Source organism: Panicum virgatum, chromosome 6N (genome assembly GCF_016808335.1).
Source record: "Panicum virgatum strain AP13 chromosome 6N, P.virgatum_v5, whole genome shotgun sequence".
Taxonomy (NCBI): Eukaryota; Viridiplantae; Streptophyta; class Magnoliopsida; order Poales; family Poaceae; genus Panicum; species Panicum virgatum.
In genome coordinates, this window is record NC_053150.1 from 29579664 (window position 1) to 29606615 (window position 26952).

The following is a 26952-nucleotide window of genomic DNA, read 5'->3' on the forward strand; positions in this document are numbered from 1 at the left end:
CACTATGCAAGTAAGTTCATGTAGTCCACATTTTCAAATATTTCTATACAGAAAGTAAACCTTTTGGTAACGGGCGCATTAGTGCCCGTTACCTATGGTCGAGGCTAGACTCCATATAGCCCACACCCCGCAGCCTCTTCCTCTCCTCGTCGTCTCCCTCTTCTTCTCTGGCGGCGATGTCTTCCCGCAAGCGGCGTGCTCTGGTTGCCCTGCAACTCTGGGAGGACGGCCATTGGATCCCGGCGAAGAAGCCAGGCATGGCTTAATCGGGCGCGGGGAAGAAGGCGGGCGCGGGTACATCAGTGGGTGCAGGGATGGCGGCCGCGGCTAGGAAGGCAATCGCGGGGAAGAAGGCCCGCGCGGGGAAGGCACCCGCGGCTACATAGGCGGCCGCGGGGACGTCGGGCGTGGGGACGAAGACCCGCGCGGGGAAGGCGGCCGCGGCTACGAAGGCGGCAGCGGGGATGGCAGGCGCAGGGAGGACGACCCCCGCGGGGAAGGAGGTCGCGGCTTCTTCCACTCCTGCCCTAACCCCAAAGATGGAGGTGACCGAAGAGGCGCAGGCGCCGGGACCCCTCCTGCCCTACCCGCCGGGCTTCGATCCGAAGGTGGAGGACGGTGGCGCGTCCCACTCCTACCTGCTGCCGCTGGGGTTCCCAACCCTGCCGCCGCCGGGGGAGGGCCCTTCCAACGCCTCGCGGGTAATCCGGTCCTTGCAAAGCTGTGGGAGATTTCTTGCTGGTAGAATCAAGATTTTTGACTACTTGTTCTAGGAGTCTTGTTCAGTACCTATTCTTGATTTTTGACTATGTTGTTCCTAGTAATGTTAGAAACATCTGGTAAAAATATGAACTGTATTTGAAATCGTTTAATTCCTCAAATGAACAAGATTCCTAGTTTGCTATATGTTCTGTTTAATGTTTGTTGATGAACTTAATTCATGATATATAGTTCCTGTGTGTGGAAAAATCTAGATTTATTTCTGGAACCTTGTTTTAGCCATGCCTTCATGTCTGCAAAATTTGAGCTACTATTACTAAGTGTTTCCACAGTTATAGTTCATACTTGTTATACCTTGCTTAGATTTGCTATTTTGTTTCTGGATGCTATATTTCATATCTTGTCATGATCTTTGAATATGTTCTTGGATAGTATGAGTACTTTCTATGGTAAAACTTCCATATGCAACACTAGTCATCCTGAATCTCAAATAAATATGCAAGTTCATATATAGTTTAATGCATAAGTAATTAATCTTGTAGAAGTAATGCTTGATAATCTTTCTGAAGCATGTTTAGACAATTTCTAAGCTCTAGTAAAATTTTGAGATCCATAAACTTTGTAGAACTCCTTGTGGAATTTTTTTTGTTGCTAACATGTTAGTTTTGTTAATTTTATAACTCCTGTTGCATGAGTAGATAACATCTGGAAAAATTACAGTACTGAGTATATCCTATCTAGATGTACTGAGTATCTCTGTGTTGGATTATTGGTTTGATCCTGTAGGAGTAGGCATCATAAATACATAAGTCATGGAGATTACTCATGCTAGATAACTGCTATAACATTAATTTTTATCTTTTAATGAGATGACCATCATGGAGTTGCACAACACGTTAGCAGAGTCACATGAGAGGGTGTTGGCACTTCAAGATGAGCTTGCTGGGGAGAGAGGAAGGAAGAAGGCCCTTGAGCATGCACTGAAAGCAGCGATCAAAGAGCAGAGAGGTGGCAAAAACATCTAGTCCACCAGGCCTGTTTTGATTTTGGTAGACTGTCCAAACAAACATGTGTAATGGCCATGTCTAATTTTGGTAGACTGTGTAATGGCCATGTTCTAAGTCTAGAGGTTGACCAAGGCACACTGAATGTGTCCATGCCTGTGTGTGCCAACTAAGTCATATATATATGTTATGTGATCTCTAAAAATGAGCTGTGTCATGTGTTCTGTGTGCTGTGCTCTGTGGTCTGTGCTCTATGTCTTGTGTCATGGATGACCTTTTGGGAATGCAACAGACTGGTGAAATGTGTCATACATAACGGGCTTATTCGTAAAGCCCGTTACCAATGACTAATTTGTAACGGGCATATTCGTAACGCCCATTACCAATGATTGAACAGACTGAATATTACCAATTCATGTGTTCTGTGTGCCAACTAAGTCATATACTGAATGCAACAGACTGAATATTACCAATTCAAGCATGTCTGAATATTACCAATCACCAATCGCCATGTCTGAATTTACCACATCATATATTACAAATGGATTCAAAAATCACCAATCTACATCATATACTACAAATGAATTCAGAAATCACCAATCTACCTCATGTATTACAAATGGATTCAAAAATCACCAATCCACATATAAAGTCAACAAAAAGGCTCAATTTCCACAATACATACATCAAACTTGCTTTTTCCTTGCTTTATGGACATTGATGGTTTCCCGATGGACGCGTCGCAAGTATGGTGTTTTATCATCTGCCAAGAGTCGGGGCATGTATGGCATGTCAAAGGAAGGAATTTCATCAAATTGGTTGTATTCCTCATCATCAACAACGTTTTCAACCCCAGCAATCCTTTTTTTCCCAGGTATAACCACATACCAGTTTTTCTTTGCAAGGTCGGGTACATAGAACACCTGTCAGACTGTTGGCACTCCTTAGCCTATACGAATTACTCCGCAAGCGCACAGAGACCAATGTAGCTTTCACCAGGGAGCATACCTGGGATATCGAATACAAGGAACGGTAAAGCTTCGACCAAACCTAGAACTAGTTCAATTGGACCCACCAGGGGAAGAGAGGTACGTGGGTAGAGGGTCTAACGTCGATTAGCCAACTCATTACCCAGAGGACTTGCAACTAAACTATCTTGATCTGCTTCGGCGGCTGGAAGAGGAAGGACTTCAGAAAGAGGTGAGAGGGTAGTCCAACGGTAACCTGCACTACTGCTATGAAAACACCCGAACGTGGTGGACTACAAAGGACGGACAGGGATGTCACCACCTGCCGACTACCACAACGGTTCCGTGGGGTGGAACACAACCCTATGTGACTAACCAAGTCTAGGCACCACGCCTAACACTATCGAGTTACGTACTCCTGCCTCCCGGCAAGACAGAAAGCACTCTCAAATTAGTAGGACTTGCTACTTACGCAGACTAGGGTATCCTGCAGATCAATGATAGAAAGTAAACAAGTGACTAAAGTAAAGAGAAAGACTAGCGAGATACCAACGAGAGACGAGGAACTTCACTCCGAAGATATTCCATTCCTCCGAGGTGGCTTACAAAATGGAGTAAGGCCGAGAGAACTCAGCACCGCTCCTTCACAACTCTCACCTCACACTCTCCCTATTCTACTAAGTGGGACTACATCTTGCTTGGACTCTTCTCTTCTCCAAATGGTGTGTGTTACAAGTGAGGGATGAGGGTCCTATTTATAGCACTCCAAGGTCGGTATTTTGCTGGTAAAGTAGGTAGTGTCAGTGGAAAGCAGTTGCAGTCGGTGTGCTTAACTTCCACGCCAAAGCTGAGGCTGAGGGGCTGCAAAGTGGGGCCGGCCGGCCTCCCCTAGGCCGGCCGGCCTAGGATTTCGGCCATCTGGCCACCGCCTTTGCATGGACGCTCTGGATTGCTTCAGGAGGTCAGTAGTCATTACATTGGTTTGAAGCTGAAAATTGTAGGCCGGCCGGCCTGGGTCTGGCACATCTCGGCCTCCCGTTTCACCGACATCTTGATCCACATGTGTATGAAGTCCATAGTGGTGTTCTGGCCCAAAGGATTTCGGTAAGTGCTATAGGTGGGTCTTTTACTCCATGTGCTAGGCCTTTCGGTCCATTTGATCAAACCAACTTGCAATCCTTGGTTTAGAGGCTTTGCACACATGTCGCTTCGCTCTTGTACCGAAGACGGGGCACACATAGTGGAGGTGCTAGGCCGGCCGGCCAGGGTTTTCTCCCATTTTGGCCAAATTTCGTACATGTTGTTCCTGCATTCAAATACTCACCAAAACTTGTGGAACTCGTTAATATAAGTGAATTTGGCATGAATATGACCTTTGTTTCATGAAATCAGGCGGAGCGTTGGCGGCGAAAATCACCGATATCGACCGCCAACACACCCCCATAGCCAGACTTTGCTTGCCCCGAGCAATAAGGTCGAAAAAGAGCGAAGCCTGGTTTCCTAAACTCAAAGAATGCATAAGATTTATTTCTAAACTCTCCTCATACCTTGGATTCCGGGTGGCTAACACCTTTACCTTCGAATATTGATCCCCAGAACAACTCGATGGAGAATATGATTCACTTCCTTTTCTCTGTACTTGGAGGTTTTGCAAGATTTTCAAAACAGGAGGCATGCTCTCATCTCTTTCAACTCACTCTTAGTCTCTCATTTTGTGTTTGAATCTCACTAAGGTCTTTAGAGGAAGCCTCCCCTACGTTTAAATAGGCTTTTGTGTGGCTCAAGGTAGGGATGAACTTGCATATCTTCCTCATTTATTTTGCAAGATCAAAGATCTTGTCTCTGAGAGATCATGTCATCTTTTTAGAACTTGGTCACGTGCATGTGTATGTGAGGGATGAATGTCCCTTTGAGTGGTGTTTGATTTTGGCTTCTCCATCTTTCCCCTTTGTCCTCTTTTTTTTTGCTCGAGTAAGATTGTAGGCTCACTCGCTTTTGTCTCTTTTTCTTTTCTTTTCAGGGTGATGGAGAGCTTCTGGTGAACCGCTTTTGACGGACTTTATTGATGAACGTGCACAGTGGATGACCAAAGTACTCGATGATCATGACATTTCTCGGAAGGTAACAATGTTTGATCAAGCTCAAAATGTCAAAAGATAGCTATGTGGGTTCAATTCTATTCATGTATGGCTCTGGATAGGACTCTGTATGGTTGAAAGTGAATGCGAGTTGCCTCTTTTTAGCTTTTCAAAGAAACACTCCAAGTCTTTGAATTAGAAAGAACATGTCTCTCATTTCATTATATCATGAGGGTCAATAAACAAAAGTTCAAGTGATCCTATCATGTAATAAGTTCCAAAGGTAACGAGTACTCGCATAAGAAATAAAACTTAGGCACCTTTGGAAGTCATGAGTTCTCTTCCATGAGTTTTATCCAAATTTTAATTTTATTTCATTTAGAACTAATTTGAATGAAATCAGGAAGGAAAAAAAGGATGGGGTCGCAAACCCCCGTGACGAGTTGTCATGTCGACATTTTGGTTAGGCACAGGTCCAATCTAGCTACCTGATCTTAGGTTGTATCAAATTTTGCTCAACTTCGCCAAGGAGTCCGTCTCTATGTTGTTCATGATGTTCATCTGCGCACTTGATAAAAATATTAGAATAGGGGGGGTCGGCTGGCACACAAATGTGCACCAACCAACTAAAGCACAAGCATGAAGCATTTATTTCATTTTATTTTATTTTTTTTCAAACATAACTAGGCGCTGAAACAAAACTTGAGAAATAAATTGGCGCCCATTATCCTAGACTAGGGTAAGGCACATTTAGGGTCTGGCGATGACCAAAGACGGGGGCTCTAGCTCAGATAACTCGAAGACGTCTATTTCTTTGAGTTCCGGTAGTTCGGGCTCGAGGAATATTAACAATGTTCCCATCATTGTCCTGGAGGATATATTAGACACGGCCCTTTCCACTTACTTCTAAGCTTACCAGACTGAGCAAACGAAGGCGGGAAATAGAGAAGACTTATTTCCCACTTTGAAATGCTTGATCTTGATCCACTTATCATGTCATCTTTTCATCCGCTCCCTTGTATAGCTTGGAGCTGTGGAAGACCTTCTTCCTTTATTCATCCAATTCAGCCCATTGGATTTGACTTTTAACCCTGGCTGATTGGAGATCCATTTTTCACCTCTTAATTGCCCCGTGGGATCTGAACTCAAGGTCAACTGGTGTATGGCAAGTTTTGCCATAGATCAGCTAGTGCGGTGTTTGTCCTATCGGCGTCTTGAACGCTGTTCAATAGGTCCAGAGTGCCTCGGGTATCATGCTATTCCATCCCTTCCCCATGGCATTTGCTATCTTCTGCAGAATGTTTCCAATCTTCTTAGATGTTTCTGCCTAGCCATTGGTATAGGGATGGTATGGAGTAGCAGTCCGGTGGTTTAATCTCAACTTGCTGAGACACTTCATGTAGGTCTTGTTTTGTGAAGTGTGAGCCTTCACCACCAAACATGACTTTTGAAAATTCAAAGCAAGGAAATGTGATTTCCTGAATCATCTTCTTTGAATTCTTCGAGTCGGCCGCAACATCGGAAGTGCTTCATCCATTTGGACAAATAGTCCATTACCTCCAAGATGCACTTGCTCTGACATAAGGAAAGACTCACAAAGTGAACTCCCCATATGTTGATTACTTCCAACTAAAGGTTGCTCTTCAGTGGCGTAGCATGTGACATCTTGGGCACCGCACAGATTTTTTAGCGTCTCAAAACTTGGTTGGCTAGAATTATGCATTCTGCCAAACCTAAGCATAGATACGGAATACTTCGTAGTGTCATCCTTATGGTAAGGAGTAGCACGCTCAAGAATCTCGCGGTTCTCACATGGCGGGATGCAGCGGTTGAAGTAAACCAATAGCATAGACTTTGAATGGATAGGGGTTCTCCCAAGGGTGGTATTTGCTGAGGTGTATATAACTTCTTCTTGTCTTCATCTAGAGATATATATCCAGTCTCCATAAGATTCACTTAGTTCTTGTACCTTGGACTGGATATAGTGATCTCCAGGAGAGTATCATCTCTCGAGAAGTCAATCAGTTTCTTGAATCCATGAGATCTGAACAGCCACACAATTTTCTACTCCTTCCTTATCTCAGATTTCCAGATCGAATTCTTGTAGGAGCAGAATCCAACGGATGAGTCGTGGCTTGGCTTCCTTCTTGATTAACAGGTGCTTTAGTGTAGCATGATCCGTGTATACTATCACCTTAGCACCAACCAAGTAGGAACTGAACTTAAGGCAAATACCAATGCCCAAAGTTCATTCTCCGTTGTTGCTTAACTGAGCTCCGGTCAATGTCTTACTTGCATAAGATTTGGCATAATGCTGATTATCCTTGCATTGACCTGGCACTGCTCCGACGGCGTAGTCATTTGCACCGCACATGGTCTCGAAAGTAAATTTCCAATCGGGAGGATGCATGATGGGTGAAGAAATGAGTGCCTCATGGCACTCAATGTCTGAGGACAACCTTTTCTCTAACCACAAAGAGACACTTCTCCGTATTAAGGTCAAAGTGTGTTTTTTGGCGATTCTTGAGAACTTTGTCTGAATTCTCAAGGTAATCTTTACCAAGGACTGAGAAATCATCCATGAAACCCTTCATGATGCTCTCGATTTGGTCAGAGAAAGTCACCATCTTACACCTCTGCAGTAAAGCAGGTGCGTTGCAAAGACCAACGACATTCACCGGTAGGCGAATGTGCCGTAGGGACAGGTGAAGGTAGTCTTACTTGGTCATACGAATTTGGTGATGACAAGAATATCCGTCAAGGTATTGGAAGAATGAGTGCTTAGCCAGCCGTTCAAGCATCTCGTCAAAGATGGGGAGAGGATAGTGGTAATTTCGGATACTCTTGTTGACTATCGATACACATCCTTGATGACTTCCCTCTGGGATATTAGCGCTCTACTCAGAGGTGATTGCTTCCTTCTTTGGGACCACTTGAACTAGGCTGACCAAAACACTGTCTTACACGGGGTCGATGACGCCCGCGTGCAGTAGTATCAATACCTCTTGGTTCACTACCTTGCTCATCGCATTGTTCAGCCATCACTGGTGCTCTCAGGATGACTTATGGTCCGGTTCCATAAAAATGCGATGCGTGCACAAGTCGGGGCTGATCCCCTTTCTTGTCCTGGAGAGAGTACCCGGTGATGGACCGATACTTCTCTAGGACTGCAACGAGCAGCCAAGTCTCACTCTCCGTCAGCTTGTCGCTAATGAAGACTGGCATGCTATTGTTGATGTTGGAGGAAGGCGTTCTTCAGCTGTTGAAGCAAAAATCAACACACTGGAAATTCGAGGGCAAATGTTCGCCAAGCACAGAAAAGTCAACCAAGCGTGCCAGTTAATTTGACCTAAAATTGACAAGGAAGAAAATAGAATCAAATTCGAGATCGTATCGGCTGGGATTCCGAATGTCTCATAACTAAGCGTATCGGCAAGCTCTACTGATACAGAAAGCGACAAAAGATTATTAAATGCAAGTGCGTAGTAAAGGAGTGCGTCGGCAGGATCAGCCGATGCACAAAACGACAAAACCGGCTTTGGGCAGCCGATTTCACGTGTATAACAAGATCTAAGCTGCGAATGTACAACTTAGATGATGTAAGCTAGAAACAAATCTAAACCGGCTCTTGAGATAACAAAAGTATTACTGCAAAAACTAAAGCCGATCTAGTATGTTTCTAGCGGATAGATCTGATAATGGCCAAAAAGCATAGGAAAACCTACAAATCTAGCCAATATCGATAAATTGTGAATAAATCCAGACGAGACAACAGCGATGCGCCCGAAAGTCAAAGCCTAGATAAACTCGATAACTTTTGAATAGATTTGAATGAAGCCACAGCGATGCGCCCGGTAGCTAATGCTCAAATATACTCGGTAAAACAAAAACTCACCAGCAAACCATGTCGCTCGAATGTGAGGCGTCCTTGATCAACTTGAAAGAACTCGTCGAAAAAGAAGAAGAAAAGGCGAAGTCGCCGAAAAGTGCAAAGTAATTGTAAAGTTTGTTGTATTGGATGTGTATCAAATTTTTTCGGTTCCTTACAACTCATATTTATAGCCTAGTGCTACCGAGTCCTAGCCGATTACGACAAACATTACTTGACTCTAAAGAAAAGACTTACTAAAAATAAACTACTTTAAATATTTCAACCGAATCATTAAGATTTTCGTAGAGTCTGGATCCTCTTCTCCTTCCTTGACTTCATTGGCAACTCTCCATCGGCCGACTACCAGAACGGGTGGATCAGCATCTTCACAGCATATTCCTCTGGTTCATCGGACGGACTCCCATCAGCCGATTCCAACCCTGTACATCTTTTGGTTTCTTTCAAATCGGCCACCTTCCCTTCATAAAAATCACCTTCCTTGACACGTGTCAAAAAATGGTGTCAGCACATGCCTCCCCAGTTTTGGAGTAATTTATTTTGCTCCGAAATTAATTCTAATCATCCTTGCCAATGTTTAAACGGATCTTTGTCTCCTAAATAAACAGTGCACCGAATTCCCATTTTGCCCTTGGGTAAAGGTTATAAATATTTGTGTCTCCCTTCTCGCGGGCACTTCTACTGTAGCATTGCCCTGCCTTCTCTCTTGCTCAAGAACTCATCTGCTCCGCCGCCGCCATTGCAACCAGAACACCGTCCTAGGGTTTCAAGCTCAAGAACCACTTTTCCAACAATGGCGTCTATCTCCGAGATCCCAGAGGTACATTTCTCCTTCCCCACCTGTATCTCTGCTTTCTATTCCCCTTTTAATTTCTTCAGTCGCGTCATCTTATTTCCATCCTTTTCTTCCAGAATCTTAGGGGCAATATGATTATTCCGCTAGAGAACCAACCCAGCATGATCTATTTAGGCCCTATGGGAAACCCAGATCCGACCAGCTTAATTAATCTAGAAACAAACAGGATCCCCCTGAAGTCCTCCGATATGAATCTAGATTGGTCTCAGGCCTTTAGATCTTGGCCGAGTGTCACTCCTGGATGGAGAAATTGGTTTCGCAGGATGGCCATCTCTTAGAGAACCAATTGGGAACAGTATGATATCAGCCAATGTCTAAACTTATCTTTATCGGAAATGATTAGAATTGAGCTGATGCTCATATCAGCCTCTTATTTTTGGTCTGACGCTGTTAATGCGTTCATGTTTAACCATGGGCCAATGACACCTAACCTGATGGATGTTGTGATGCTCACTGGCCTGAATATCAACGCTCCCGATAGACCTTTCCGTTTGCTAGAAAAAGCATCTTTCAAGATTGAAACAAAAAGCATCGGCGGATGGAAAGGATATATCGGCAAGAATATTAAGACCGGATCAGTATCTGACAGAGAGGATACCGCCTTTCTCAACATGTGGCTTGAGAAATTCATCTTCTGTGGCAAAACAGTTGGCCCAACAAATACTAATCTTAAGCTGATAGAAACTCTAGCTACTGGCAATCCTGTCCCTCTCGGCAAACCTGGGGTCAGTTTACCACCTGCTTAATCAAGTATCATCCAGACTCAGAAAGAGCCAGCCGATCACCAAGTTGGGAGGCCCCTGGTGGTTCATTCAGTTGTGGCTGCATATGTACATGCACAAAACTATGACAGTTGAATTGTCAGAGATAGAATTCCCATAAAAAACTTCTCTGAAGAAGAAGAAACTGTCACTCGCCGATGCACATCATTTGGTGAAGCAGTTATCATGATTGCCATTGATCCTAAGACCCTTGGCATTACTGACTTTTCAAGTCCTTCTACAATGGGTTCCCAGAAATCTCCACTATCTGGTTTGCATATCAGGATGAAAAAGTTATGTACGAAAATCCCTTCAAGTTCCAGTTTGACTCATGGAAAACTGATGAAGAAGCCACCAAGATCATGAAGGAAATAATCTCCCCAAGGATTCTGCTACTTAATTTCACAGCTGGTAAAGATATCCATAGTTGTGAATTCTATAATCCATCAGTGGCAGCCAGACAATTGGGATTTGGCCAAGTGCCACCCTCTCTCTTCTTTGTTGGTAAAGTCCAATTCAGAGAAGCTCTCAATAGCGCTCTCTCTTATAGTCGGCTGAATGATCTGGAGCCTGATGTAGACATGACACTCTTAGCCGATTGGCATATTGCACCTTTTGCTGCTACCCCTTTCATCCAATTGTGGTCTGAATGGCAAGATCAAATCTTCTGCAAATCGGCCAATTTGTATTGCATGGCCTTGAACGAAAATTATCAGGCAGTCAATAATGAGGTACAAAACCAACCCTGTTCCCATGCTGTATTGCAATATTCTTTACTTATATCTAACGTCCATCCGAACAGGATAACAGTAATGATCCTCCAATGATCAGCAGAAGCGGTCAGCCGATCAATTATGCCTTGCCAGCCGATAAGCCAAATATCGGCTATGGCGCTCCAACTCTGACAGACGTGGCCACTGGGAGAAAACGCAAGGTACCTTATACCAAGGTGATAGCTCATAAGAAAAAGAAATCTCCAGGCCAATCTTCAGTAGCAGCAGTATTCCAAATAGACATTTTGATCGACCTTCCTTCCTCTTCTTTAGAAGGTAAAAGCCTGAACCCCCATGTCTTCACTTCATCTGAATGCTGATCATATCCTTGCTTTATAATTAAGATGCCCCTGAACACCAATCTGGAGGAGAAGAAGATAGCACACCTCCTTATACATCATCAAATGTTCAGGTATTATTCTGCTTACTCAGCAAGTATTTAAATTCTCCCATAATCTTGGATTTGGCATCATTTTCCTTTGATTTTTATCAGGCACAACATTCACCTTCGGCTCCCAGGAAATCCAAAGCAAATTCTCCATTGATACAGGTATGATTCCAAAGCTCGCTCATAAATACACTATTTATATTCTGACAATCATCCTTCAGCTTGCTGACCATGCGCTATCGGGCCAACCGGACATTACAATCCCGAACTCTTGATCGTAGCTCCTCGTCCCTGCTGGCTCCAACATAGAGGAAATATGCCTGAAGCAAGTAAGCATTCTTCCCCTTGGCCGATTTCATCACCCCTTTGCATTCATCGGCCATCCTAATCACATCTCCCTGTCAGGCACAAGAATCTCCGGACAATAGCCTGTTTTCTTTTCAAATCGGAGCCACTTCCCAGGAAGAAGGAGAAGAAGCAACATCAGCCAATCCAGTTGTATTGTCGGATGAAATCAAGGCCAAACTCCAAGAATCTCTCCAATTCCTAAATCAAGACATCGGCCACCTGATCAAGAATGCACAGCCGATCCGCACTATTTTAGAAGAACTGGAGGGCAAACTTCCAGAATCAATTGAACAAGCATTAACTCCTGCAGCCTTCATCGAGAGTCATCGTGCACAATTTAACAAGGCTAGCATCGAGAGTCCCTGAATGACACTGTAACACCCGGTTTATAAAAGAACATAAACCGAGCAATCATATACGTGCCAGGATCAAGTCACACGTATATACAACAGAATGAACAGTATATCATAGCACATATCACGTAAAAAGATGTAATAAAGCGAATACGAATGTTATTTATTACAATAATGACAAAAATGTCTGATACAGCGGAAGCGAAGTACAAAATACGAATAAAGCTCTCTGAAGCTGAAGCAGGGCGCCACAGGGACGTCGACTGGGAGACGAACACCTAGAAGTCCTCGTAGTCCTGGTAGCACTGGACGAACTCCCTCGTGTCGGCAGGAACTGAGCAGCAGTAGCGTAGCCAAGAGGAAAAAGTAGAGAAGAGGCAAGAGTGAGTACACAACTTGTACTCAACAAGTATAACACAAACTATGAGGCTCTAGGCTGGCTGACTCAACTGCATTAGCTTTTAAGTGTTGGCAAAATTTTATTAAAGCTATTTACTACGAGTTGATGAGTTACCATTAACCCAGTTACATAGTAATTAATCAGAATTAATTAGGAAACTACTAAGAACCAAACCAAGACCAAGCCACCAAGGTAACCCCGAGAAGCACCTCCCTCGTCGGAAGGAGATAACTCCACTAATCAAAAGGATATAAAGTGGCTAGGAAATCCTTAAGGGCATACAGTATTAAAATGCAGTATGAAAATGTATTTAAAAGTGATGGGTTGTTCATGTTACACTTGCCTTCCTCGTACTGCTCTGGCTGCTGCTCAAACTGCTCGGAAGACGGCTGCTCCGGGTACTGGTACTGGGGCTCCTCAGATGGATCAACGTCTACTCACGAACACATGGCCAAAACAATGCACAATAATAAGCATACAAGCAAACACTGACAAAAACTAAGAAACAGTACAACAATACATGAAAACAGCGCACAAAACTATTCTAGAACTATTCTACACGTTACAACGATCGCGTGGACATAAAGAACGCTTAAAACGGAGCTAAGACGCATTTTCTAGGCTAAAAACAAGGTTCAGGGACTTATTTGTAAGAAAACTGAAGTTCCAGGGGCTTTTCTGCTAAAACCGAGGGCCTAGACGTAAATAACAGAAAGATCCGTGGGATGATGCACAAAAAGACCCTATCAGGACGGCGGGTTCTATTACTGGAAAGCTTAGGGGCTAAAGTGATAAAAACAGGACCTAACTGAGATTATTTTTGAATAAAGGTGGACTGCGGGTTGATTTAAAAGAAACCGGGGGTCTCTTTAGCAAAAAGTATAGGCTGAACCGTTATCTTTGCTCAGGGACCGTCGGATCTTGATCAAGGGGCTCAGATCTAATGGCCTCGGGATCTAATCTCGAGCGCCGGTTTAGGATCGGGCGGTCAGGGTGCCTCGCGGGCGACGGCGGCGGCGGAACGCCACCGGAGCTCTGCTCCGCGGTGGCGGGCGGCTGGAGGCTCGCCGGCGCTGGCCGAAAATGGCCGTCCGAGCTTGTTTTGGGCTGCAGGTTGGTGCAAAAGGACGAGCTCGGCACGTGTAGTCCACTGGGGCTCATAGCCGGGCTCGACGGGGGTTCGGGCGGCGTGCGCGACGGCGCAGGCGGCGGGCCTCGCCGGAGTGCAGTGCCGTAAGCAATAGAGCGCGCCAAGGTCCAAATTAGCCAACGCAAAAAGGAGTAGGGGTCTGGGAGATGCTCACCGAGGGTTTGTGGCGGTCGGATTTGCGGCGCAGGGCGGCCGGCGTCGAGGAAGGGCGGCGGCGCAGGCGGAGTTCGGTGGCGAGGTCGGCGCAGGGCTCCTCCTGGCCTTCTGACGGCACGGCTTGACCCAAGGCGATCCTGCGGGAAGGATGCGGGGGGGTCAGGGGGGCTCTGGGTAGCCGGCGGCGGAGAAAAGTGGTGGCGAGCTCGCTTACCGGCGGCGTGGGGACTCTGCTCCGCCCGGAGCTCGGAGGGGCGATGCGCTAGGGTTGCGGGGAGGCGGCTGCGGATGGGGAAGCAGGGGGGTGCGGCGCGGGCTACTTATAGGGCGGCGGCGGCCCTGGGCGTGCGTGCCTGGCGTGGGGATCTCGCCGGGAAAGGCGGCGTGACAAGCGCAGCCGTTGCGCGAGGAAGGGGGTGGAGCTGACGCGTGGGCCCGCTCGGTCAGTGAGGAAAAGGGGTGAGGTCGGGCGAGCGCGGCCCGAGCGGGGTGCCGCTGGCGGGTGGGACCGGCAGGTCGGGCGGGCGACGCGCGTGGCGTGCGGGCCCGGGACGCAGCGGCTGAGGGGGACGCGCGCGCGGCGCTGCGCGGGACGAGCGCGGGGAGGCGCTGGCAGGTGGGGCCAGGCGTGACGGCGTCGCGGAGAGGGGAGAGCGAGTGCGGGCGGGATGGGCCGGCTCGGGCTGGCTGAGGCGCTGGGCCGGAGCGGGTTGGGCTGGGGTTTGGCAGCTTGGGCCGGGCTGGTTTTCTATTTAACTGGTTTTTCTTTCTATTTCTCTCTTTCTAATTCTAATTCAAACAAGGCTATTTGAATTCAAACAAAATTTGAATTCAACTCCTATGCATTCAAACAAAATAAAGCCATGCACCAGCATGAATGCAACACAAAAAATTTAACCCTATGATAAATTTTAATTACTTTGCGAGACAAAAATAAATTAAATGCAAGGCTAAACACATTAAACCTTAGAAATTTAAATAAAGCCAATTTAATTTATTAATAAATGCTGAAATTTAAATTAGGGTGTTACAGACCCTACCCCCTTAAAGAAATCTCGTCCCGAGATTTAGCTGGGCTGGCTAGCAAAGAGATCTGGATATGTCTTTTTCAACTCATCTTCTCGCTCCCAAGTAGCCTCAGCTTCACTGTGATGACTCCACTGAACTCTGCACATCTTGATGCGCTTGTTCCGAGTAACCCTCTCTGATGTCTCCAGAATTTTCACCGGGTGCTCGGTATAAGTCAGATCCTCCTGCACATCGACTCCATCCAGGGGTGCCTGCTCCTCGGGTACTCGCAGACACCTCTTCAGCTGAGATATATGGAAGACATCATGAACTCCTGAGAGACTGAGAGGTAACTCCAGGCGATAAGCAACTTCGCCTTTCCGCTCTAGCACCTTGAATGGCCCCACATACCGAGGTGCTAACTTCCCTTTGACATTGAATCTGCGGATTCCTCTCATCGGAGACACCTTCAGGTATACATAATCACCGACACTAAAAGTCAGGTCTCTCCGTTTGCCATCTGCATAGCTCTTCTGTCTGCTCTGTGCAATCCTCAGATTTTCTCGCACAGCCTGAACCATCTGCTCTGCATCATCTATGATCTCGGGGCCAAAGAGCTGCTTTTCACCAATCTGATCCCAATAGAGAGGAGTCCTGCACTTTCTGCCATACAATGCCTCAAAGGGAGACTTCTTCAGACTGGCCTGATAGCTGTTGTTATATGAAAACTCAGCAAATGACAGGCACTTATCCCAACTAGTACCGTACTGGATAGCACAAGCTCTCAGCATATCCTCCAACACTTGGTTGGTTCTCTCTGTCTGCCCATCTGTCTGAGGGTGATAAGCCGTACTGAAACGCAGCTTCGTATCCAACGAGTCATGGAGCTGCTCCCAGAACCGAGAAGTGAACTGAGACCCTCTGTCAGATATGATCTTCTTGGGCACACCATGTAAGCAGACAATCCGAGAGATGTACAACTCCGCAAGTCTAGCACCGGAGTAAGTAGTGTTCACTGGAATGAAGTGAGCAACCTTCGTCAGACGATCCACTACTACCCAAATGGAGTTGTACCCTTTCTGAGTACGAGGCAATCCAACAATGAAGTCCATAGTGATTTCCTCCCATTTCCACTCTGGAATCTTCAAAGGCTGTAACAGACCTGCTGGCCTCTGATGCTCAGCCTTGACACGCTGACAGGTGTCACAAATAGCCACGTACTCTGCCACTGAACGCTTCATCCCATACCACCAGAAACGTTCCTTCAGATCATAATACATCTTCGTGCTGCCCGGATGAATAGAGTAAGCTGTATCATGGGCCTCACTCAGAATCAACTTCCGAAGATCATGCACATCAGGCACGCAGATCCGGTTCTTGTACCACAAAGTACCCTGATCATCCTCTCTGAAATGAGGAGCCTTGCCCTTCTTGAGCAACTCACGAATCTCCTGCAGCTTCTCATCATCTTTCTGATGCTGCCTGATCTCTGACTCTAGAGTCGGTACTGCCTCAAACGCTGCACTGGAGGTATGATGCAAGAAACCCAGACTCAACTGCTCGAACTCCTCGCATAACTCTAGTGGCATCTGGAAAGCAACGGCCATGTTGACATAACTCCTTCTGCTCAAAGCATCTGCTACAACATTGGCCTTGCCAGGATGATAGTGAATCTCCAGATCATAGTCCTTGACCAACTCTAGCCATCTTCTCTGCCGCATGTTCAGCTCATTCTGCGTGAAAATATACTTGAGGCTCTTGTGATCAGTGTAGATATCACACCGCTGCCCATACAAGTAATGCCTCCAAATCTTCAGAGCATGCACAACTGCGGCTAACTCAAGATCATGAGTGGGATAATTCAGCTCATGCCGGCGTAGCTGCCGTGAAGCATAAGCTATCACTCTGCCCTCCTGCATCAGAACACACCCAAGACCATCCTTCGAAGCATCACAATACACCGTGAACCTCTTCGTCTGGTCTGGCAGAGTCAGGACTGGCGCCGTAGTCAACCTTTTCTTCAACTCATCAAAGGCCATCTGACGCTCATCAGTCCATACAAAAGCCACACCCTTCTCCAGCAAAGAAGTCAAAGGCTTCGCGATCTTGGAGAAATTCTCAATGAACCTCCGATAATATCCAGCTAAGCCCAAGAAAGACCTGACTTCCTTCACTGTCTGCGGTGTCTCCCACTCAAGCACATCCTTCACCTTGCTCGGATCAACAGCAATGCCTCCCTGAGAGATAACATGACCGAGGAATGGCACCTCGTCAATCCAGAACTCGCACTTGCTGAACTTGGCATACAACTGATGCTCTCTCAATCTCTGCAACACGAGTCTCAGATGCTCCTCATGCTCTTCTTCTGTCTTGGAAAAGATCAGAATATCATCAATGAAAATCACCACAAAGACATCCAGATAATCCATGAAGACCATGTTCATCAGATGCATGAAGTAAGCCGGGGCATTAGTCAGGCCGAAGGACATGACTGTATACTCATATAGCCCGTACTTGCAGGTGAATGCCGTCTTCGGAATATCCCCAGGACGGATCCTCAGCTGAAAATAACCCGAACGAAGATCAATCTTCGAGAATATACGAGCACCTCGAAGCAAATCGAAGAGATCCTCAATACGGGGCAGTGGATGCTTGTTCTTGATAGTAACTGCATTCAGCTCCCGATAATCGACACACATCCTCTTCGAGCCATCCTTCTTATCTACCAGCAATAATGGAAAAGCCCAAGGAGAGAAGCTGCGACGGATATAGCCCTTGTCTAGCAACTCATCAATAGTCTTCTTTACTTCTTCATGCTCTATAGGCGCCATACGGTAGGGCCGCTTTGCAATAGGAGCTGTGCCAGGCAAGAGATCAATACAAAACTCAATGGCGCGTTCAGGCGGCATACCTGGCAGATCATCCGGAAAGACATCCGGGAATTCAGACACCACGCGAATACCGTCCGTGGGTCTAGCCTCCATCTGATGAAGAAATCCCGAAGGCTCTACTGCACTGATAACAACCTCTTGGCCACTGGAAGCTGATAACAAGACTGTCCTCTGAGCACAATCTATCCGAACTCCCCATTTGGCCAGAGTCTCCATTCCCAGAATGACATCAATGCCCTTGGTGTCTAGCACCATCAGATCAGTACAGAACTCTACTCCCCTCAAAGAAACACTGACTCTCGGGCAGTAAGTGTGAGACCTCAACTGTCCTCCCGGTGAAGATACTAACAGGCACCTCTTTAATGTGCTAGTATGAATACCATGATGCTCGACAAAAGACTGAGTAATGAAGGAATGCGTAGCACCAGTATCAAAAAGCACTGTAGCTGGATATGAATTAACCATGAACGTACCAATAACCACGTTGGGAGCCTCGGCCGCTGACTCGGCCGTCACGTGGTTCACCCTGCCCTGTGCTGGCGCCCTGGGCTGAGCTGGGCGTCCCTGCTGTCCCGCCTGCGCCTTCCGGGGGCAAGCGTTGGCGTAGTGCCCCGGCTGGCCGCAGTGAAAGCAGGTGCGAGGAGGTCCCTGAGCCTGCTGTCCGGTAGGAGCTGCCGGACGTGGAGCCTGCGGTGCCGGTGGAGCCGGTGGAGCACGAGCCGGAAGTGCCGGTAACCTCTGGCCCTGACCTGCCTGCTGCTGCTGTCGAGGCGGGTACTGCTGTGGTGGCCTCTGCTGGTACTGCTGAGGAGGCCGGTACTGAGGCTGGTACGGCTGAGGCTGCTGGAGTCGTGGACGAGTGTTGCTGCCGGAAGCAACGGGGACAACCTTCCTCTTCTTGTCCTCCATCTCCAAGTGCTTGCGCTCAGTGTTGAGCGCGCTGTCAACCAGATGGTTGAAGTCGTCGAAGCAGAGGTTGAGCAGCGCGTACTGGAGGTAGTCCTCAAGACCCTCCATGAAGTGCTCCTGCTTCTTGCGGTCATCCGCAACCTCGGCAGGGGCGTAGCGAGCCAGCTGAAGAAAGCGATCACGATACTCCGTGACCGACATAGTCCCCTGAATTGACAAAGACAGATAGATATCGGAAGATTAACTCAAGATTCATAAGGATAGAACAAGGGGCATTAGCTCAAAAGAAACCGCTGAATGATTATATTTAAGATTACCTGCTTCAGTGCAAGGAACTCCTTCTGCTTCATCTTCATAACGCCCGCGGGGACGTTGTGGCTGCGGAAACGCTCCCTGAACTGGAGCCAAGTGAGAGACTCGCGGTCGTGAACTGGGTGGGACTCCCACCAGTCCAAAGCTGCCCCTCGCAGCTGTCCTGCTGCGTACAAGACGCGCTCACGGTCATCGCACTGGGCGATGTCCAGCTGACGCTCCACTGCACGGAGCCAGTCGTCAGCCTGAAGAGGGTCGGACGTGTGAGAGAACGTCAGCGGGTGACCCCTCAGGAACTCAGCACGCCTGTCGCGAGGCTGCGGCGGTGGAGGAGGCGGAGGCTGAGTGTGAGCGTGCTGAAGAGCCTGAACAGTGTTGTTCAGGGTAGCCATCATCTGCATCTGGAGTTGGAAGTACTGCTCCGGAGTCAAGGGCGGAGGCATCGGGATCCCGGTACCCTGATTGTTCTGACCCTGCTGCTGGCCAGAACCGGAATCGGTGCTCCTGGTGTTCACCATCTGATTTGAACAAAAGATTTCACGAGTAAGGATATTGCAGGAATAAATTCAGATGGATATGATAACTCTCTGCGGAAAAAGACTCAGCCATGATAAAGTAGACAGGATAGAGTTGACTGTTTTACCCCCAACGATCTAACTCATTTTATTAATTAGTTAACTTTAACATCTGAGTGATTTTCTTTAAACAAATTTAAACTACTAAGCTATGCAATCAGTCAAAAATCCAAATCAAACATGTAGCATAATAACAAGCAGACAATTTTCACGACTTAGCCGAGTTTAGCAAAAGACTCGACTAACACAACGCGTCGCAGAACGTGCTATCGTATTATTATAGAAGGTCACCTACCTAATACTCATGTTGGTCAGATGACTGATTCAGGCCAAAATCTACGAAACTATTCTTCAGAGAGAGAAATCAAGGCAAGACGGGTAAAAAGTCATAGAAGTCAAGGGGTATAATAGTAAAATAGTGTCAGCAGACAAGGATTGGAGAGAAGAGGTCCTAAAACTCGACCAGTTCTATCTAGGCTTCGTCCTACAGTCGATACGGCTTTGATACCACTCTGTAACACCCGGTTTATAAAAGAACATAAACCGAGCAATCATATACGTGCCAGGATCAAGTCACACGTATATACAACAGAATGAACAGTATATCATAGCACATATCACGTAAAAAGATGTAATAAAGCGAATACGAATGTTATTTATTACAATAATGACAAAAATGTCTGATACAGCGGAAGCGAAGTACAAAATACGAATAAAGCTCTCTGAAGCTGAAGCAGGGCGCCACAGGGACGTCGACTGGGAGACGAACACCTAGAAGTCCTCGTAGTCCTGGTAGCGCTGGACGAACTCCCTCGTGTCGGCAGGAACTGAGCAGCAGTAGCGTAGCCAAGAGGAAAAAGTAGAGAAGAGGCAAGAGTGAGTACACAACTTGTACTCAACAAGTATAACACAAACTATGAGGCTCTAGGCTGGCTGACTCAACTGCATTAGCTTTTAAGTGTTGGCAAAATTTTATTAAAGCTATTTACTACGAGTTGATGAGTTACCATTAACCCAGTTACATAGTAATTAATCAGAATTAATTAGGAAACTACTAAGAACCAAACCAAGACCAAGCCACCAAGGTAACCCCGAGAAGCACCTCCCTCGTCGGAAGGAGATAACTCCACTAATCAAAAGGATATAAAGTGGCTAGGAAATCCTTAAGGGCATACAGTATTAAAATGCAGTATGAAAATGTATTTAAGTGATGGGTTGTTCATGTTACACTTGCCTTCCTCGTACTGCTCTGGCTGCTGCTCAAACTGCTCGGAAGACGGCTGCTCCGGGTACTGGTACTGGGGCTCCTCAGATGGATCAACGTCTACTCACGAACACATGGCCAAAACAATGCACAATAATAAGCATACAAGCAAACACTGACAAAAACTAAGAAACAGTACAACAATACATGAAAACAGCGCACAAAACTATTCTAGAACTATTCTACACGTTACAACGATCGCGTGGACATAAAGAACGCTTAAAACGGAGCTAAGACGCATTTTCTAGGCTAAAAACAAGGTTCAGGGACTTATTTGTAAGAAAACTGAAGTTCCAGGGGCTTTTCTGCTAAAACCGAGGGCCTAGACGTAAATAACAGAAAGATCCGTGGGATGATGCACAAAAAGACCCTATCAGGACGGCGGGTTCTATTACTGGAAAGCTTAGGCGCTAAAGTGATAAAAACAGGACCTAACTGAGATTATTTTTGAATAAAGGTGGACTGCGGGTTGATTTAAAAGAAACCGGGGGTCTCTTTAGCAAAAAGTATAGGCTGAACCGTTATCTTTGCTCAGGGACCGTCGGATCTTGATCAAGGGGCTCAGATCTAATGGCCTCGGGATCTAATCTCGAGCGCCGGTTTAGGATCGGGCGGTCAGGGTGCCTCGCGGGCGACGGCGGCGGCGGAACGCCACCGGAGCTCTGCTCCGCGGTGGCGGGCGGCTGGAGGCTCGCCGGCGCTGGCCGAAAATGGCCGTCCGAGCTTGTTTTGGGCTGCAGGTTGGTGCAAAAGGACGAGCTCGGCACGTGTAGTCCACTGGGGCTCATAGCCGGGCTCGACGGGGGTTCGGGCGGCGTGCGCGACGGCGCAGGTGGCGGGCCTCGCTGGAGTGCAGTGCCGTAAGCAATAGAGCGCGCCAAGGTCCAAATTAGCCAATGCAAAAAGGAGTAGGGGTCTGGGAGATGCTCACCGAGGGTTTGTGGCGGTCGGATTTGCGGCGCAGGGCGGCCGGCGTCGAGGAAGGGCGGCGGCGCAGGCGGAGTTCGGTGGCGAGGTCGGCGCAGGGCTCCTCCTGGCCTTCTGACGGCACGGCTTGACCCAAGGCGATCCTGCGGGAAGGATGCGGGGGGGTCAGGGGGGCTCTAGGTAGCCGGCGGCGGAGAAAAGTGGTGGCGAGCTCGCTTACCGGCGGCGTGGGGACTCTGCTCCGCCCGGAGCTCGGAGGGGCGATGCGCTAGGGTTGCGGGGAGGCGGCTGCGGATGGGGAAGCAGGGGGGTGCGGCGCGGGCTACTTATAGGGCGGCGGCGGCCCTGGGCGTGCGTGCCTGGCGTGGGGATCTCGCCGGGAAAGGCGGCGTGACAAGCGCAGCCGTTGCGCGAGGAAGGGGGTGGAGCTGACGCGTGGGCCCGCTCGGTCAGTGAGGAAAAGGGGTGAGGTCGGGCGAGCGCGGCCCGAGCGGGGTGCCGCTGGCGGGTGGGACCGGCAGGTCGGGCGGGCGACGCGCGTGGCGTGCGGGCCCGGGACGCAGCGGCTGAGGGGGACGCGCGCGCGGCGCTGCGCGGGACGAGCGCGGGGAGGCGTTGGCAGGTGGGGCCAGGCGTGACGGCGTCGCGGAGAGGGGAGAGCGAGTGCGGGCGGGATGGGCCGGCTCGGGCTGGCTGAGGCGCTGGGCCGGAGCGGGTTGGGCTGGGGTTTGGCAGCTTGGGCCGGGCTGGTTTTCTATTTAATTGGTTTTTCTTTCTATTTCTCTCTTTCTAATTCTAATTCAAACAAGGCTATTTGAATTCAAACAAAATTTGAATTCAACTCCTATGCATTCAAACAAAATAAAGCCATGCACCAGCATGAATGCAACACAAAAAATTTAACCCTATGATAAATTTTAATTACTTTGCGAGACAAAAATAAATTAAATGCAAGGCTAAACACATTAAACCTTAGAAATTTAAATAAAGCCAATTTAATTTATTAATAAATGCTGAAATTTAAATTAGGGTGTTACAGACACCCAAGCTAGCATCTTGAGGAACAAAGCTAAATTGGAAGCTGAACGTGATCGTCTTCTGCAAGAGCTTAATCGGGTAAACCAAGCAATAGACATTGCAGATCACAATCTTAGTCAGATTCCACCGGCTATCACCAAACTCCAAGAAGATAAGCAAAAATACGCTCGTCAAACATATCAACTCCATAAGAGTCTGCAGCCGATCTCTAGCTCTTCGGCGAATGATAATCAAGTGATTGCAAACATTGATCAAATTCGCCTGCGTGCGATAAAAGTAATCTGGGAAGCTTTAGGATTACTGTAGAGGCACTCTTTGTATCGTAATCTTCAGGAATTGCAAACACATGATCCAATTCCAGAAACTCTATCTATGTGATTTTATTGCTCTAAGGGCGACTCATATCGTGTCGGCCATATTGCAACCGATGCATCCAACTTGCAAATCAGCTTTTACATATTTTTTGCACTAAAGGCAATACTTCCTAGTATTGTCTATAACTTACAAAATCCGACCGATACTATAATCGGCCACACCCTTCATCGATCAAGACTCATCCGAAGAATCTCCACACTTTACCGATGTGACTTCATAATTAGCCATCCGAAAGAAATCCTTCTCCCATGCTTGACCAGAAAGACAATTCATCCAATCATAACTCACTATATAGGCCTCAGCCAATGCCACGCAGAATGACGAATCGGCCGATACTACTTCAATAGTATCGTCAACCCACTGAATCAAACATTGATGCATAGTAGATGGAATGCAACAGTTGGCATGTATCCAATCCCGACCCAGTAGCAAACTATATGAACCTTTGCCATTAATAATGAAGAAAGTAGTAGGAAGGGTCTTACTGCCAATTGTGAGATCGACCCCTTCGAAATCATTGAGCATCATATCAGTCTTCGTCAGATCATCCTGATTCTTCCCAAGCTTGCGTAGCATAACATAAGGCATTATATTCACAGCTGCACCTCCATCAACCAACATCTTTGTAACAGGATTGCCATCGACAAATCCTTTTAGGAACAGTGCCTTAAGATGTTGCCTCTTGCCTTCTTCTGGCTTCTCAAACGTTGCAGGCAACGGTACGAAGTTCAACTATGCCATGGCTTCCTCTAATTCCAGTACATGATCTTCACCGCATGGCGCCATAAACTCCTTTGGCATTATGAAAACCATGTTAATTGGTGTAGCCGATGATTCAGAATCTTGATCACCATCGGCTCTATGCTTAGCACGCCAAACTTGTGATTTGACTCCTTTCCTGCTCAGAGTCTGTTCTTGCTCTTCCTCTATGATCTCCAGCTGGCATAACCTCTGAACACGTCGCTTCTGAGACCTGGTCAAACCTCCTGGACACCATTGAGATTGATTCGTTCGATCAGGCTCACGTTCTGGATCTCTTCGCATCGGCTGATCATCTTGCACTCTATCATCGGCCATCTGCTCCAGCTGATCATGTGCGGGTACTCTTCTTCTAGCAGGATCACGTAGCATGGATCTACCCCCAGTCGATCACACACCGGCCTTTCATATGATCGGCTGCCTTGACCATTGCACTCGGGACAATCATATGCCGAAGGCAATGTCAACCCTTTTTCCCAGCAGTAGACAAAGAAAGGGCACCTCCAATGATCTTGCTCGCGTCGCTCCTCTTCTTCTCTATGCTGCCGCCTTTCACGATCACGCTAAAACTTGTTCAACAGCATTTGAGATGTGAGTATGTGACACGCCTACGTGGTGCCGATGAACATCCAACATCCTCCATTGGACCCTTTCCTTTGACCTCATCGGCCACTATCTGTGCTTTAGGATCAACAGCTCCAGATTTCTTGGCCGATGATGATGTCAGAATCTTGGATTGCGAAGAACCTTTGTCCCTGGCCATGTCGACCATGTTCGTAGTGAAAGGATGTCCGTCGATCTTCATCGTCTTCTTGGGAACCTCAAATTTCAATCTCCCTTTTTCAAAAGCCATCTGAATCTGCTGTCGAAAGATCTTTCATTCATTTGTATCATGCGACATGGCATTGTGCCACTTGCAGTACTTCATATTCTTGAGTTCGTCTTTCGATGAATCTTGTGATATGGCTTCAACTTGATCAACCCTTCCGACAATAACAAGTCAAAGATTTTGTCGGCTTTGGTAATGTCAAACCCATATGACTCAGGCACTTTCTTCCCAAATGGACACGTCACCGGCTTCTTGCTGTTCTGTATCCACTCAGCCGATGCGACCGTTTCTTGTTCCTCTTCAGATTCATCATTAGCAAAATACTCCACATAATTTATCTTTTTCTGAAAAGGCTTCTTGGACTCGTAGGATCGAGTTTCTCCTGTCATCCGACTCACGATCTGGCTAATGCTTTCAAACTCTTGTGATGCATATTTATCTTTAATGTGCGGCAAGAGCCCATTAAATGCCACTTCCGCCAACTGCTGATCGGACAAAACCAGACTGTAGCAATGGTTCCTGACATCTCTGAACCTCTGAATGAAAGCAGTGACCGATTCATCGTTTCTTTGCCTTAAACTAGTCAAATCGGTCAACTTCAATTCAGTAACCCAGAGTAGAAAAATTGATGAAATTGTCTCTCCAGATCGGCCCAATATAATATGGAATTTGCTGGCAAAGTAGTGAACCAAGAAAAGGCCGATCCAGACAAAGACAAGGAGAACAAACGGACTCTGAGTGCATCATAGTTGCCCTCTTCTCCCAACTTTAGAAGGAACCTGTTAACGTGTTCCATCGTAGAAACTTCTCCCTGCCAAGTCAGGCATCTTGTACTTGTGGGGGAGAGGAATCTGATTGTAAGCCAGAGGATAGGGAGCCTTGTACATAACAGATTGTTGCTTCGGCCTTAAGCCAAACTGCTCCCTCATCACTTCAGCTATCTTCATGCTCCAATCAACTTGTGTTTCAACATTTAGCGTTTGTTGGGGAGAAGCCACGCTCGCTGCGTTGGTCATCATTGCAAGTTGCTGAGCTACATGATTCATCGGCTATTGAGCCGATTGCATCTGTTGTGCTTGCTGGGACATCTGATTGGGTATCTGTTGAGTCATCGTCGGCTGTGTAGCTGATGGGTTAGCCAATTTTTGACCAGTAATATCCATGTACGGCACATTGACATACCGCAACTGTCCAGTAGCCTAATCATGAAAAACCTAGTTGACTCCTTTCTGGTGAGGAGACTGCAACAGAAGGATTTCAATAGGAGACTGGGGTTGGAGCATAATCGTGAGATGCTGCTGTGGGGTCATCGGCGGTGATGCCGATGCATTAGCTTGCACAGCCATCTGTGTACTCCATGTGCCTTGCACATTCGGCTGCATTGCCGATGCGTCCTGCTGTGCACTCATCGGATGGGTAGCCGATGGATCAGGTTGGGAGGTCATCGGCTGAGAAACCGATGTTTTAAACTGTATCTTGGGTGGCGTAGAAAAGAAATCTGGATGCATGCCAAACCCAGTAACCGGATTCCATCCCTTAGGAAAAACGAACGCAGACCCATCTTGCACAGATGTAGCAATAGGTGGTGTAGTCGAGTAGATAGGATCTGTTGTAGCTGCTGACGCCGTAGTAGCAACCTGTGGTGGGGTTTGACTGTTGCTTGTCCCTGCCTGGCTATTTGGAGCCGACAGAGCTGCTGCCATAGACACCTCCAAGGGAGTATATTGCATCTGATCTGGTTGTATGTAGCAAAGACCCATGCAACCTAGAAACGTGCCTTCAGCTAAAGTCTTGACCACCGCATTGTGAACTGTATTGCCCATGACTGTTGCACTCTTGATGAAAGCTTGTGCTACAGCTTGGCCAACTGCATCCATCATCTTGTTCTCATGTTGAGCCTCTGTCAATGGCTGGAAAGTTGGAAGATCAAACTTCTTGATCACTTCGCCAGATCTGTTGATGCTGTACGACTTGAGGCATTCACGTTTGAATTTCTCCACCAGCTCTTCAAATTCCATCTTTTGTTCTTCTTTGAGCTTATCTTCAGGAACAGGAATCTGGTTCTCTTCACAGACCACAGATTTATCAGTAATGTCCACCATGTTGAAGCTTTTGGTCCCACTAGGCGTGCCAAAAGATGTGTTGACGCAAAAATCAACACACTGGAATCCGAGGGCAAGTGTTCGCCAAGCACGGAAAAGTCAACCAAGCGTGCCAGTCA

The 26952-nt window shown here is 47.2% G+C and overlaps 1 protein-coding gene across 1 annotated transcript; it reads right to left on the reverse strand.

Annotated features, from left to right (window-relative positions):
• Positions 1-262: 262 nt before the first annotated feature.
• LOC120678046 (angiomotin-like) lies at positions 263-26833 on the reverse strand. Its single transcript, XM_039959207.1, has 2 exons — positions 26509-26833; positions 263-522 (listed from the first exon to the last, which is right to left on the reverse strand). The coding sequence occupies exons 1-2, from the start codon at positions 26831-26833 to the stop codon at positions 263-265; spliced, it is 585 nt and encodes a 194-aa protein (XP_039815141.1).
• Between the last annotated feature and the right edge of the window lie 119 nt (positions 26834-26952).

Excerpts from the sequence above, each read along its gene's own strand:
- LOC120678046 (XM_039959207.1), bottom strand. The coding sequence starts at position 26,833 with ATGGTGGACATTACTGATAAATCTGTGGTCTGTGAAGAGAACCAGATT. Across the intron at positions 523-26,508 it reads GGTCAAGACTTTAGCTGAAG|GAGTGGAAGAAGCCGCGACC; the intron begins GCACGTTTCTAG and ends GGGTTAGGGCAG.